The following is a 13,057-nucleotide window of genomic DNA, read 5'->3' on the forward strand; positions in this document are numbered from 1 at the left end:
AGCAAGGCTTTCTAAAGAAGCATCAATAAATTTATCATTTATTGTTGACCAAGACAATACACCAACACCTCACACAGACCAACACCAAAGAGCACAGCTTACCACAGCATATAACTGCTGTATCTTCACAAGACAAACATAAATATAGCCATTTTGTAGAAGAGATTCAAAAGAAAAATGGAGCATGGAGCAATACTACTATTATTGGTTTTATGACTCTAAAAATCACATGTCCATTAAAGCCAGATCTTCTGATGTTGCAGTACTGGCCACCACAGAGCATTAAAAATGGATAAAGAGTAAGTGTGAGGGATGTGGAGTGTCTTAAAACTTCTCTGGGTAGAAATTGTGTGTTGTAAATTGAGTTCTAAAAGCTAGAATCTTCAGTGCTTGGGAAAGTAAGAATTTGAGTTACTGATGCTGATCAATAACCTTTTTATCCCAGTGAATGGAGTGCAGTTAGTGGTCCTGACACCTTTGCTTTTTAGTTTAGTAAGTCATGTTGTTTAGTGGGGGAAAAAGAGGGAGGCCAGTGGCCTTCTGATCACCCTATGACTGGGTGACATTTAGGATACTACTGTAATGGCAAATATGCAAAAGCAATATTTTCCAGATACTTTTCTTTGAGAAATTTACACATTTTAATTCATGCTTGCTATGTGCCCGCAAGAAATAACAACCTTTCATGCTAAAATAAGATCATCAAAACATGATCAACATTTCACCATTGTCATTGTGAGTTATTGAAGGTGTTTGTCGCTTATAAGCATGGATGTAGACTCTAAATTGTTTCTACCTCCTTTCTTCACTCAAACAAAATGCTAAATTTCTCAAGTGTTAAATGTTCCTTGAGTCCAAATGGGAATTTAACATAAAACAAAATACATTTTTTTTTATTCAAAATGGTCAAAGACAAACAAAATTACAAATCTTACTTGACATTCACATTTGAGCCGTAACTGAGACTAACAATTTTCAATAGCGGTATTACAGACATATTGTAATGGCTCCCACAAATAGTATGCAGGTTTTATATCAAACCAGATTACTTCATAAAGTTAAATGTTTATTCAATATTTTGGTCCACATTCTTATAGAACTTGTTTTGAATTTGATTATTAAAATGTTGAAATGGGCACAACATCAAAGTTGCCTTACAGACTCCCAATATGCATCCATGTAAGCTTATTTATAGACTGCAACGCTAATGTTATCAGGCATTAATTGAGCATTACCATTCAAATGTCCTCTGACCCACTTTAAAGTCATAATGTAGTCAGTGTCCAACCTAGTTAAGATTTGTTTACTTGGCATAATGCTCTCTTGCCTGTTTAATCTTTGATGAGGCTTAAATCATCAATTTTCCAACCACCCATATCAAACAGCCAGTTACTAAAAGTTAAGGTGGCAGAATTCCTTGCTTTTTCCTCAGCCATCAAAGTATGCTAATGTTCTTTCTTTGCTGAGCTGACCCTGAAATGACAACAGATCTGCTAACTAGGCTGAGGAAAAAGAGAGGAAAGAGTTAGATGCATTTGTTTCTGCTATTACAGTATTTAGTCTTGGAGGCATGTGCATAAGTCTTCTCCTCCGTCAAGCATGACCTCTAAAGCCTGTTAGTGAATCATAGTTGTATTTGTGTCAGTACTATGCTCATGTTTTCATCCATGCAAGAGCAAAGTTTTTATAGATCACACAGCATGACAGATGCTACACACAAAGACAGGGGAAACAAGGTCTGATGTCTTTTTTTTCCCTCCACTTCTACACCCCCCACCCCTCTTCTTTCCCTTGGATCCCTCTCATTCTCTTTCTCTGTCTTTGAACCAGGGATGAAGCTGAGATGGAGTATTTAAAAATAGCTCAGGACCTGGACATGTATGGCGTCAATTACTTCTTAATCAGGGTGAGTCAGTGCTGCTCTTTACATGGTAAGCCAGTATGAGAGATTAGGAGGCGTGACAGTTTCACTATGGTGTTACGAAATGAACTGTTTTAAAATTGTTCTTTAGTTAAAAGTCTTGAATCTGGAGCAGTTCACATATATATTTCTATATTTTGAGGTAAGTAAACAGCTGCTATTTGGCACTGGATTCATTTACAGGTGAGTCATAACGAAAACAAACTTGTAACAATTCTTAGTAAACACAACTTCACTTTAGGTGGCCCTGGTCTTAATCAATGTGCTCTCTAAAAGGCTGAGACATTTTAAAATACCACCAGCAAGTCAACATCAGCTTAAGTAATTCACTATAGCATTACTTTGAAGCAAACATGCCCAGACTGCATACACAGCCCGCAAGTAGCAATGTTTAGCTTAGTTATAACAAATAGTTTTGGCAAGCAGAGCCAACATAATGCCACCTTTGTCAAATGGATGTACAAATGAATGTTGGCTGGAAGGGCAGTCCCACAACTGCTCACTGATGCACCTTAACTGACAGTCAAAAAAAAAAAAAAAAGGTAAAAAAACAAACAAACATTTGTTTACTCTACTTCTGTGGTTTAGAATAAAAAGGGAACAGATCTCCTTCTGGGAGTGGATGCTCTGGGTCTGCACATCTACGAGCCGGAAAACAGGTTGACGCCCAAGTGCTCCTTCCCCTGGAACGAGATCCGCAACATTTCCTACAGCGACAAGGAGGTGGACAAATCTACTGTTGTACTTCATGATAAAAAATGGTGGAACTGTGTTTATACTGTAATAAAGACTGTAGAGCTGGGTATGGACTCAACAACCATCTTTTTCCTCAATGTTTAGTTTACCATAAAACCTCTGGATAAGAAAACCAACGTGTTTAAGTTCAACTCTTCTCGGCTGAGAGTCAACAAGTTGGTGAGTTCAGCTTAAATGGTAAAAAATAATGAAACTGACAGAGTTTTGGGATGTACCGGCCATGAGGCATATATTGCAAATAGCATCCCTTCTTGGTTTTGTTTTTCCTGAGCAGATCCTCCAGTTGTGCATTGGGAACCATGACCTGTTTATGCGACGGCGGCGGGTTGACTCTCTTGAAGTACAGCAGATGAAGGCACAGGCCAGAGAGGAGAGGGCCAGGAAACAGGTACTGATAATAGAGAATGAATGGTGAAGGGGGTAACCTAGTATGTGACACAAAATGCCTTTTTCCACAGTGTTTCTCTTTCCCCTCTGCTCACCTAAATAATTTATCTGTGTTTCATATCATAGAAAGGATGGAACACAAAGTCCTAATAAATCAAAGATACTACTTTGATGTAGTAAAGTACATTTTTAGAGTTCATGTTATAACAAAAAACATTTCCTTAATTTTCTTTCTCTTATGTATGATGTTGCTGTGTCTATCATGTTTTTATCCACATTCCATCTTTTGTTTGTTCTGTGTATCTTTTCACTCCTTTCTCCCACATTTTCTTTAACCACACCCTCAATGTCATTCAGGTGGAGAGGCAGCGTCTACAAAGGGAGAAGCAGTTACGGGAGGAAGCAGAGAGAGCCAGAGACGAGCTGGAAAGGAGGCTGATTCAGCTACAGGATGAGGCTCACATGGCAAATGAAGCCCTGGTAAGACATTGTTAGCAAATATGCCAGGTTTCACAACTACATTTGTTAAATTTAGCTCCAATTCAACCATTCACTTTCCTCTTCATTTCCCCCTGGTCTCTCCCCATACTTGTCATTTACTAATTCTTTCCCGTTATTGTCTCTTACTGTTGCACCGTTCCCTTATATAAATCTATTTCATTCTTTCTGGATTTTTGTACATTTCCCTTTTGTACATCTTTCCTTTCTGTCTCTGAACCTATTTTTCATGCCATTTCTTCCTTTCATGTCTTATTTTTCCTTTCTGTTTCCCAATCTCTTCTTCCATCTTCAACTTTTCTTGTCCCTTCTCCCCCTCCTGCGTTTGCCCTTTCTCCCCGTCCTTTTCCATCTCCTCACCAGCTGCGTTCAGAGCAGACGGCCGACCTGCTGGCTGAAAAGGCCCAGATTGCAGAGGAGGAGGCCAAGTTGCTGGCCCAGAAAGCTGCTGAGGCTGAGACAGAGATGCAGCGCATCAAGGTGTCTGCCATTCGTGGCCAGGAGGAGCGGCGGCTCATGGAGCAGAAGATGCTAGAGGCAGAGATGCTGGCTCTCAAGATGGCTGAAGAGTCTGAAAGGAGGTAGGCAGAGGAGGAAGGAGGTCTAGTGGATGAATGTGGCGTCTACAGCCATACATGTTTTAGTGAATAAACATGTAGCATTGGCTGATATATAAATTTGTTTACATTAACAGAATGTTTTTCTTTTTCTTCTTCTTTCACACACACACACACACACACACACACACACACACACACACACACACACACACACACATACTGTACACACTATAGGAATATTGTAGATCTTTAAATAACTTGCTTACCTACTTTCCAAGACTTTTTTTATTTGCATCCCCTGAACTGAGAGAGCTAGCTTACAGGAGCACAAAAAAGCAGCAGCTAAAAAAAACGTCCTCAACTCCCAAACGCTTTGCAGGTACTATACGCTTAATTGTCATTGTGCACAAACATGTTGCTGCACATTAATTTGCTTGGCAGCACAGAAGTCAACTGATACTCTGAACACAAAGCTGAATGATGCAGTTGCATTTAAACAGTTTGACCAATGAATAAGATTTTCTAACTTGTTTAAAATAATTAAATTTAAGAGGCTTTGTTTTTGCACTGCAGCTGAAAATCAGGTGTTTAAGCACCACTGCTGCACACACAAGAAAAAGGGAGAGAGCTTTTGTTCATCAGCTCTCCCTCAGCAGTTAATTTGTGCTAGTTAATTGTTAGCAGTGATATTTGATTGATTGTTCCCTAGCAAACACTCTCTTTTACTACATGCTAATGGTCCATGGTGCAGAAACGTTTTCATCTGTTTTCTATCTCTGCCTTAAAAAGTAAGTTTGTCATTTTCTCACTGTAAAACCCAGATTGACTCAAATCAAGTACTTACAATATCTGTTGCTGTTTTATTTATTTGGAGGTCAGATGATATTTGGACTTGATGAGTGATCCTCAGTCGCCATCAGTAAAGCTTGATATATGCCAATCCATTGTATCCAAGAAGTTAAGTCATTTTTAAAATAAAAAAGTATACTTAGATACTAAACATCACTTTACAGCTTCTACTTCACAATTTATTAGGCAATCATTTCAAATGGGCACCATTAACCACTTGCCCGTAACTGCAATTTCTGGATAAGCACTACTCTGCGCCACAAAAATTTAAACTCATGCCACTCAACATGTAAATGACTATGTCCACTCAAACCCTTGAGGCACACAGCACCCCCACATCAACGAGAAACTGCTGAGTATTCAGGAACACAATCAGAAGAAATGTAATCATCTACATCTTACATCACTGCGTGCAAACTCTTTGGAATAATGGAGTCAGAAATCATTTTTTTCTGGGGTGGTACATTGATCACTTGGTCAGTAACAAAGTGACATTTCTGGCTGGTCAAGTATCAATGTGCTGATTGTGTAAGATAATGCTGGATTCAAATTAGGTAATTCTGTTTCTGTTTTGAAGGACTGGAAGGTAAATTAAAGTATTAACTGCATCTGTCTGTTTGTTCCTTAGGGCCCAGGAGGCTGAGCAGCTGAAACAGGACCTGCAGGAAGCCAGGGAGTCAGAGCGCAGGGCAAAGCACAAGCTGCTCGAGATTACCAGCAAGGCTGTCTATGTGGTAACCGTCCTGAGGCACACACATACACATTTTTCCTTGAAAAATAATTTATAATGATTAGCAACTAGTCTTCTAATTGCAACTCTGTACATTGATAAACATTACTATAATTGCAATGTAATTACATCACTTTTCTATTTTACTTATAGTGCCCTGATATATGTTACATACATGTTGTAATATCTAAAGAATTTCAATTAACTATGAAAAATAATGAGATTTTTTTTTTCTGGTCAGACATAATAAGCAAGTTTAAGAATGTGGGGGCATCTCTTGCTCCTTTTATATTTTAAAGGCAGAGACAGGATAAACAAAGTAAATCCAAAGATGACTTAATGAAAACAGTAATAAAAGTTACAGCATCACAAATTACTACATGGGTGTATAAATATGCACTGTGGAAAACCATCAGGTAATACACAGGGACATACCTATAAAACTGCTACAATACAGATATGTCTTGTATGGAAATACACTCCCTATAGGAAAGAACTGCACATGCCGTAATGTTTTACAGAAAAACTTGTGTGCTTTCCCTCTGGCAGTGTGAGCTGCTACTGCTGGTTTGAAAATATGTCATGATTGTTCAGGTTTGACAGTTTGATCTTGACTGCTAATAGCAGTGTGTGTGTGTGTGTGTGTGTGTGTGTGTGTGTGTGTGTGTGTGTGTAGCTCCCACAAAGCCACCCTGAACAGAAGATACAGTACTTGCATAACAGGCAGCACATAAGGCAACCTACTTAACAGCTTCCAACATGCTAAAACCCCACACACTACACTACACATTCATCCGCTTACACACACATACATACTGAGATGCTGGCCATCAACAATAAGCTACTCACTTGCAAGGTTATGAATGAAGACTTGAAACACACACAAGGGTGCACATCTACGTGTTGTACAAAAGGCATGCTGTCACCAGAACTCCATTCTTCAGTTCAGTTCAGCTTCAGTCTACACAAACACGTGCAATCACACAAGTACATTGTGTTTTCCTTTCTCACATTTCTCTCTGCCTTGGTCAAATGGCCCTCTGTGCTCTGCCAGACTATATTTATTTCCACTGTATCCACCCTGAATTCACATGCCAGCCAGTGGATTTACATTTATATTATATAGTAGGGCCATGTCATATTCAGGTGACATGGGGCCAATGTGATGCAGACATTTGGTTACGACCTGAAAGCATTTCTGTGTTCATGGTCTATAACAACTTAAGTGGTCATCTATTTTCCCCTTCTTTCCTTTAAACTGTTATCTCTATTAACATTGTGTCCTTGTGTCCTACTTGCCTATATCTTTCCCATACATTCTGCCTTTCTCATATATGCAATATACTGCAGTCTTCACCTTTATTCTTCCTCTCCAGTTTATCTCTTGTTCTTCCTATATTTCACTCATTTTTTTCTATATCATGTCCAGTTCTTTTTCTTTCTTCATTTTACATTTTTTTTTTTCTTTCTAAGCTTTCCTTTCATCCCCCCTCCTAGTCCCCCGGACTGCCGCCTGACAACATGCCTCCTGACGTGAGTTTCAGCAGGGAGAACCTCAGCTTTGACTTTAAAGATACTGACATGAAACGGCTCTCCATGGAGATCGAGAAGGAGAAGTGAGTGGCCAGTCTAACTCTGCTGGTGCCAGCTGATATTTTACATATTCTGGTTATGTGGTTTGCCCTGATTGCAGTAGTGTGAAGAATTAATTGTTAATCAGTACAATGACTTGATGAACTGAAAAATAAGCATTTTAGGTGAGCAACTGACCATCAGCATTAGCTGTCAGTAATGTTGCTGCAGTATTCAAACAGCTTATTTTCCTAACTCTGTCACAAATTGCTGGCAGGAAAGTCTACATGTCGACAAGTATGACCCTCACTGTGGAGCTAAATAAATTACCTTAGTCTTAGCTGTCATGTAATCAGGTTTTTAAAACAAAAGCAAGTGGTCCAATATTGGTCATAAAAATCGTAATTGTAAAATCGAGAGGAAATAGAATAAAATGTGGCACTGAAAAATGAACAGCATTTCTGAAAAGTGTTGATGTTTTCCACTTTCATTATTTTGCATAATTTGCAACCAGCTATTACAGATAATTGTGCAAAGCTCATTTAAATTTGTTGGAGTTACAGCACGTAGGAACATTAACAGGCCCATTAGTCCATGTAATTGGTAATGTATGTATATGCCATTCCGTAATTCACACTTTCAGTACACTGATTATAAAATATGTGCATTTCTCATAATTTGGTTTTAGGCCAGAATATGTGGAAAAATGCTCCCAAACTTTGAGTGTAGCTTGCAAACATGAAGCTTTTTTGCTGTGCTGTTTTGTGGAGATAAATTTAGATAGCTCTTGGATCATTTTGAAATAACCATGAAAATATTAGCTATTGAAGTCAAATCTGCATACACCATAGAAAGGCTTGAAGTTAGGGATTTGAAAATATTTCATGTATACATGTTAAATTTGGAAAAAAATGATGGTTCATGTTCATGGAGACATACATACCCATGTGGTGTGACAATTTGAAAACATTCTGCAAGGAGGAGATGTATCTTTGACAAAGAAATGTACTAATCTGTCTCCCAATCTGCAATTTGTCAATGTTTAGGGTCGAGTACATGGAAAAGAGCAAGCACCTGCAGGAGCAGCTGAATGAGCTGAAGACAGAGATTGAAAGTCTTAAGCTAAAAGAGAGGGAGACTCCCCTGGACATCATTCACAACCAGAACACGGAGCAGGGAACCAGCAAGCATAGCAACTTTAAAAAGGTAGCTACAAACTCAGCTCCTTGGTAGTAGACACATGAACACACAATGTACACATACAATACTGCAAAAACACAACGTTTCATCTCACTGAGTTTGTGCCTGAATGTGCCATCTTTTTCATCACACCCTGGTTTAATGATGATATGAAACAAAAAAGTGACAAACTACTTCAGCTGGAGGGATATTTCAAAATTGATTGGTCAACGGCAGTGGAATTGCTATAAAATTAGATTCTATTTTCACTGTTCTCTGATGAACTGGAAGATTAGGCTTATTCTTCTTTATCTCCCCACTCCAGTATCTAATTTCAATAGAGCAGTATCAAATGAAAATATGAGCTATGTTCGCAGCACATTGTATAAGAAAAAAACCCTGCTCTTTTTTTCCCCCTGGTACAAACAAATGTATTTGCTAAGGGAATGCTAACTGGTTTTTGCTTAGCGATTAGTCATTTGGATGGACCGGGCACCTCTGCCATGCAGGGGGGAAGGAGCTAAGCTAAATTTGAATTCATCTTGTTAGCTGGGGAAGGGGTGGAGGCACACGGCATGCAGGGACAAGAAACTGAAACTGAGAGTGAGGAAACTAAGTCAGCTTTGCCAAAAGAGGTGAAAAGTTTTGGAGGGGCTGAGGTTGACCAAAAATGTTCAAAAGTTTGAGGGAGGCTGAGTGACATAAGAGTGATGTACTGTGAAGGTGGCAACCAGCGAGGGACAGAGGCTAAGGAGAGCAGAGGGAATATGGAACAAAGCACAGATCTCTGAACCAAAAGGCGTCAGGACCAGCTCCACTCCTGAGCAAAGTTTCCTCCATCCAGACTACTCCTCCTCGCTGGATGATTAATGAATGTTCACTTAACACAGCCCAGCGCCTTTGCACTTCTACCAGGACACAGGTTCTGCTCTGTTAGCATTGCACCTGCCAGGAGAGCTCATTTTCAACAACCAACTCACAACAGAAGAGCTGCAGTGATTCAGTGTCAAGTTTCACTGACAGGAAAATATATATATATATATATATATATATATATATATATATATATATATATATATATTTTATATATGGCAGTCCATCCAGATTGTGTAATCTGGCACATAAAGGAGGTCATCCATGGTTACCGTCATTGTGCTAAACATATTTCTTTTCTGGAAATAACTTGCTGTTGTAACATTCACATCACTAATACCCACAACACTGAATAAAGAGCTCTTGCTCTTTCTACCATGGAGACAATGTGGTGTACAATGCTGGAGAGGTACACATAGAGAAACACACACACAGGCTTTTATACTTACGAATGTAGTTCAGGCTGCCCGTCAGTAGGAACAATAGAAGGTAATCAGCAAACATTACACTGCAAATCCATCCCTCTCCCACACATTATCTGTTTGGATTTGCTTAAGTCCCTTCAATCTATACATTCCCCAGAAATAATCTGGATTTCACAAACTGTCCGCCTTCGTCCCCTTCTGATATTTGCTTTGGCAACCACTTTAATAGCTTTTACTCTATAGATGTTGAAGTTAGGAAAAGGTTTGGCCAGCTGATTTGAGGTGGCGCTCTCATGCTGTAGTAACTTAGTTGTGCTGAATGGGTGAAAGCACAGCCAGCGGCCTGAATAATTCTGTCACCAGCTCATTTAAACCTGGACAGAAAAACAATTAGCAGGGCATCCTGAGACATTGATCTTCTACGGCTCCTGTTCTTCCACTTTGGTTGTCACAGTTACCTGAGATTTCTTTACATATCAGGGTTAGTTTAAACCCTTTATCTTGCTTCAGCAGATTTAAATTACATCTGTGAAAAATGTATCAACAACACTTCACCTACCAACATAGAGTCATTACAAACAGAATAACCTTGGGGATATGTTTTCAGTAAACACACCACAAGTGTATAAATATACTCGAATTATCTTCTCCTTATGATCATATAGTTTTTGATTAAACAAAGATAAGTGAAATGTTGTTTCTGGAATGTGCCGAGGGTGATTTTTATATTTGCTCTGGTTTTCATCAAAAGCAAGACTAGTTTAAACGTGCATGTCTATCTTTTCATCAGAACCACCGCTACCAGCTAATCTAACCTCAAGCAAATCAAATAATTTCTAATTGTGCTGATATTACTTTGTGCAGGTTAACAGAGCTATAAAGTGTAATTAATTAAAAAACAGAAACAGCTCTAGTGTCTTTCCAGAGCTTATAAATGCAAGCAGCTCAACTGAGTGCATAATCATTTGATGTCTATATATAAATAGATTTACACAAAGGTACTTTACTGAGGATGCTTTATGCTTCCACTCCACTATATTAACAGCTATAGTTACCTGTTACATTTGAGATTAGGATTTTACTTATAAAAGATGATACACAGTTTTAATCTAAACTGCAGTACAGCAGGTGGTTGATGGTGAAGGACATTGAAGTATTACTTACATGTTAAAGCACCAGTAGTAATAATCTAATAATGCAATAATTTAACATGAACAGGGGTGTTCTTTATAACAAGTACTTTTACTTTAGCCACATTTGCAGTACTTAGAACTGAGGTTTTTTTTTTTTTTTAAAAATTACCCTAATTAATTAGTAAATTACCTTAATATCTGTTCTGTCATTGAGATTAATTCATTGGGAAAGACAGCTCAAAAAAACCTGTATAATATGCATGGACTGAACAAAAGAAATATATATTTTTAATTTTTCTTTTTAATTTTAATTGTCACAGTACTGTTGAATCCTAACACAAGCTGCTTACGTTCAGCAGGCTTGCTGACTAATGACACAATGGTTTTGATAATGTCTTAGTTGAAATTCAGGGTCTTGTGCAGATCATAGGCTGAGGGAAAGGGCAGGTAGTGATTTCAGTGACATTAGTCTCCAATAAGGTTTTCCATTTATTTGCCTGTTTTGCTTGATTGCTTCTGCACTGCAGTATATTCTTTTCTTGTCTCCTTTCACCACTGATAAAAACCTTATCAGGCCTGTTGTTCTCTCATCCACAGCTAACGCTACAGAGCACCAAGTCCAGGGTGGCTTTCTTTGAGGAACTTTGAACTACACACAGTACCTGCAAAGGTGGGATTTCACAACTTCCAAGAGCCTCTAAATTCTACATTCCTGCTCGGTTTAGATAACTGACCACACTACAAAGCCCTATAGAGAACTTCCGTGGAGCCACTACAAAATAACCACTGCCTTTGCACCATCTCCAGGAGCCTCATGTACGCACAAACAAATATACTGTATGTGCATAATGTTCCTGCAATATATCTGAGATTTATAAAAACAAACTGAGTGTGTGTTTACAGTGAGAGTGTGTGAATTACAGCACATTCTTTGTGAATATATTGAAATAAACTAGGGTGTGGGTTTTTATTAATGTCAAAAAGGTAAAAATGGACAAATCAAGAAAGAAAAAGATGGATAATGTGGTCTAGGACTACTCATGCTTCACTGCAACATTATTTGTGTAGTTTAGAATGGTTATTAATATATCAGGGGATAACCTACATTAATGAAATTCAAACGGAAATAAACCACTAAGGGATAAAGTTTAAATAGACACTGATTATAATTGATATGTCAAGAGATCCAAATAACTGACATTTAGTAGTTAACCCACAGCAATAGGCTATATATAATATATATATATATATATATATATATATATATATATATATATATATATATATATATATAGAGAGAGAGAGAGAGAGAGAGAGAGAGAGAGAGAGAGAGAGAGAGAGAGAGAGAGAGAGAGAGAGAGAGAGAGAGAGTTTACCTTCTGCCACTGACCAATCGTTATATTCAGATTTTATTCCTAATGTTATGTAATATTTTGTTATTCAAAAATTCCTCAATATGTTATTTCTTTGCTTAATAACTTCATGCTGCCTTAGCCTTCTTGTTTAAATGGAATGGATTAATTAAAAATGGCATGTTCAGGCAGCATTTATTGTTAACAGTGCTAGTTGATGGGCTGTGGTGGACAGTAGTAAGCCTGAAAAATCAAAAAATCAAATTTTGTCATTTGTAACAAGGAATTTGCGTTACTTTGTTGTATGAGCAGTGTTTTTAACAAGTGAGACTGTCCAGGTTTGTGTCTTTATGCAGCTTCACTCATGGCGAGACCTTAAAAGCTATGTTTACATTTTCTATCTAGACAGAAGTCATGTTACATATCTCCTGTTGCCTGAAGCAGTTCATTAGTGAGTTCTTACACAAGGCATTGAGTGCACTGTGCTCTGCTCTTAAAAATGAAGAGTGTGTTTTTTTTTTTTTTATTAGGTGGTTCTTACAATTCGAACTGGATAACGCAACTGTGATTTCTGGATGTGAGTTTGTGTCACATCCATCATCAATCTCTCTTTTTTTATGAAGACAACCACTTTTTTGAAACATAAATTTGCATCTATTTTGAATTAATGTGCTTTTCCCCTCTGAAAGCAATTTATTTTTGGGAATTGTAATATGAAGAATACATGTTTTTTTTTCTTTCTGTAAGCATTTAACAAGGATAGTAAGCAGTATTTGAGAAGAAACCTTGGGTGAAGTTACAGTATCTGTATTTCTATATTTT

The 13,057-nt window shown here is 38.0% G+C and overlaps 1 protein-coding gene across 2 annotated transcripts in view; it reads left to right on the forward strand.

Moving 5' to 3' along the window:
• nf2a (NF2, moesin-ezrin-radixin like (MERLIN) tumor suppressor a) overlaps positions 1–13,057 on the forward strand; it is a 43,005-nt gene that overhangs the window by 11,392 nt on the left and 18,556 nt on the right. Inside the window, exons 7-16 of one of the 2 annotated variants that reach the window (XM_026321696.1) lie at positions 1,831–1,906; positions 2,510–2,644; positions 2,762–2,836; positions 2,952–3,065; positions 3,422–3,544; positions 3,926–4,143; positions 5,600–5,705; positions 7,199–7,317; positions 8,320–8,479; positions 11,481–11,553. In XM_026321696.1, the coding sequence (XP_026177481.1) occupies positions 1,831–1,906; positions 2,510–2,644; positions 2,762–2,836; positions 2,952–3,065; positions 3,422–3,544; positions 3,926–4,143; positions 5,600–5,705; positions 7,199–7,317; positions 8,320–8,479; positions 11,481–11,531 (1,177 nt within the window). In that variant the 3' untranslated portion in view covers positions 11,532–11,553. Of the gene's footprint in view, positions 1–1,830; positions 1,907–2,509; positions 2,645–2,761; positions 2,837–2,951; positions 3,066–3,421; positions 3,545–3,925; positions 4,144–5,599; positions 5,706–7,198; positions 7,318–8,319; positions 8,480–11,480; positions 12,097–13,057 lie in introns of those variants that run through there. The other variant, XM_026321695.1, reaches the window with a different exon arrangement.

Source organism: Mastacembelus armatus, chromosome 9 (genome assembly GCF_900324485.2).
Source record: "Mastacembelus armatus chromosome 9, fMasArm1.2, whole genome shotgun sequence".
Lineage (NCBI taxonomy): Eukaryota > Metazoa > Chordata > Actinopteri > Synbranchiformes > Mastacembelidae > Mastacembelus > Mastacembelus armatus.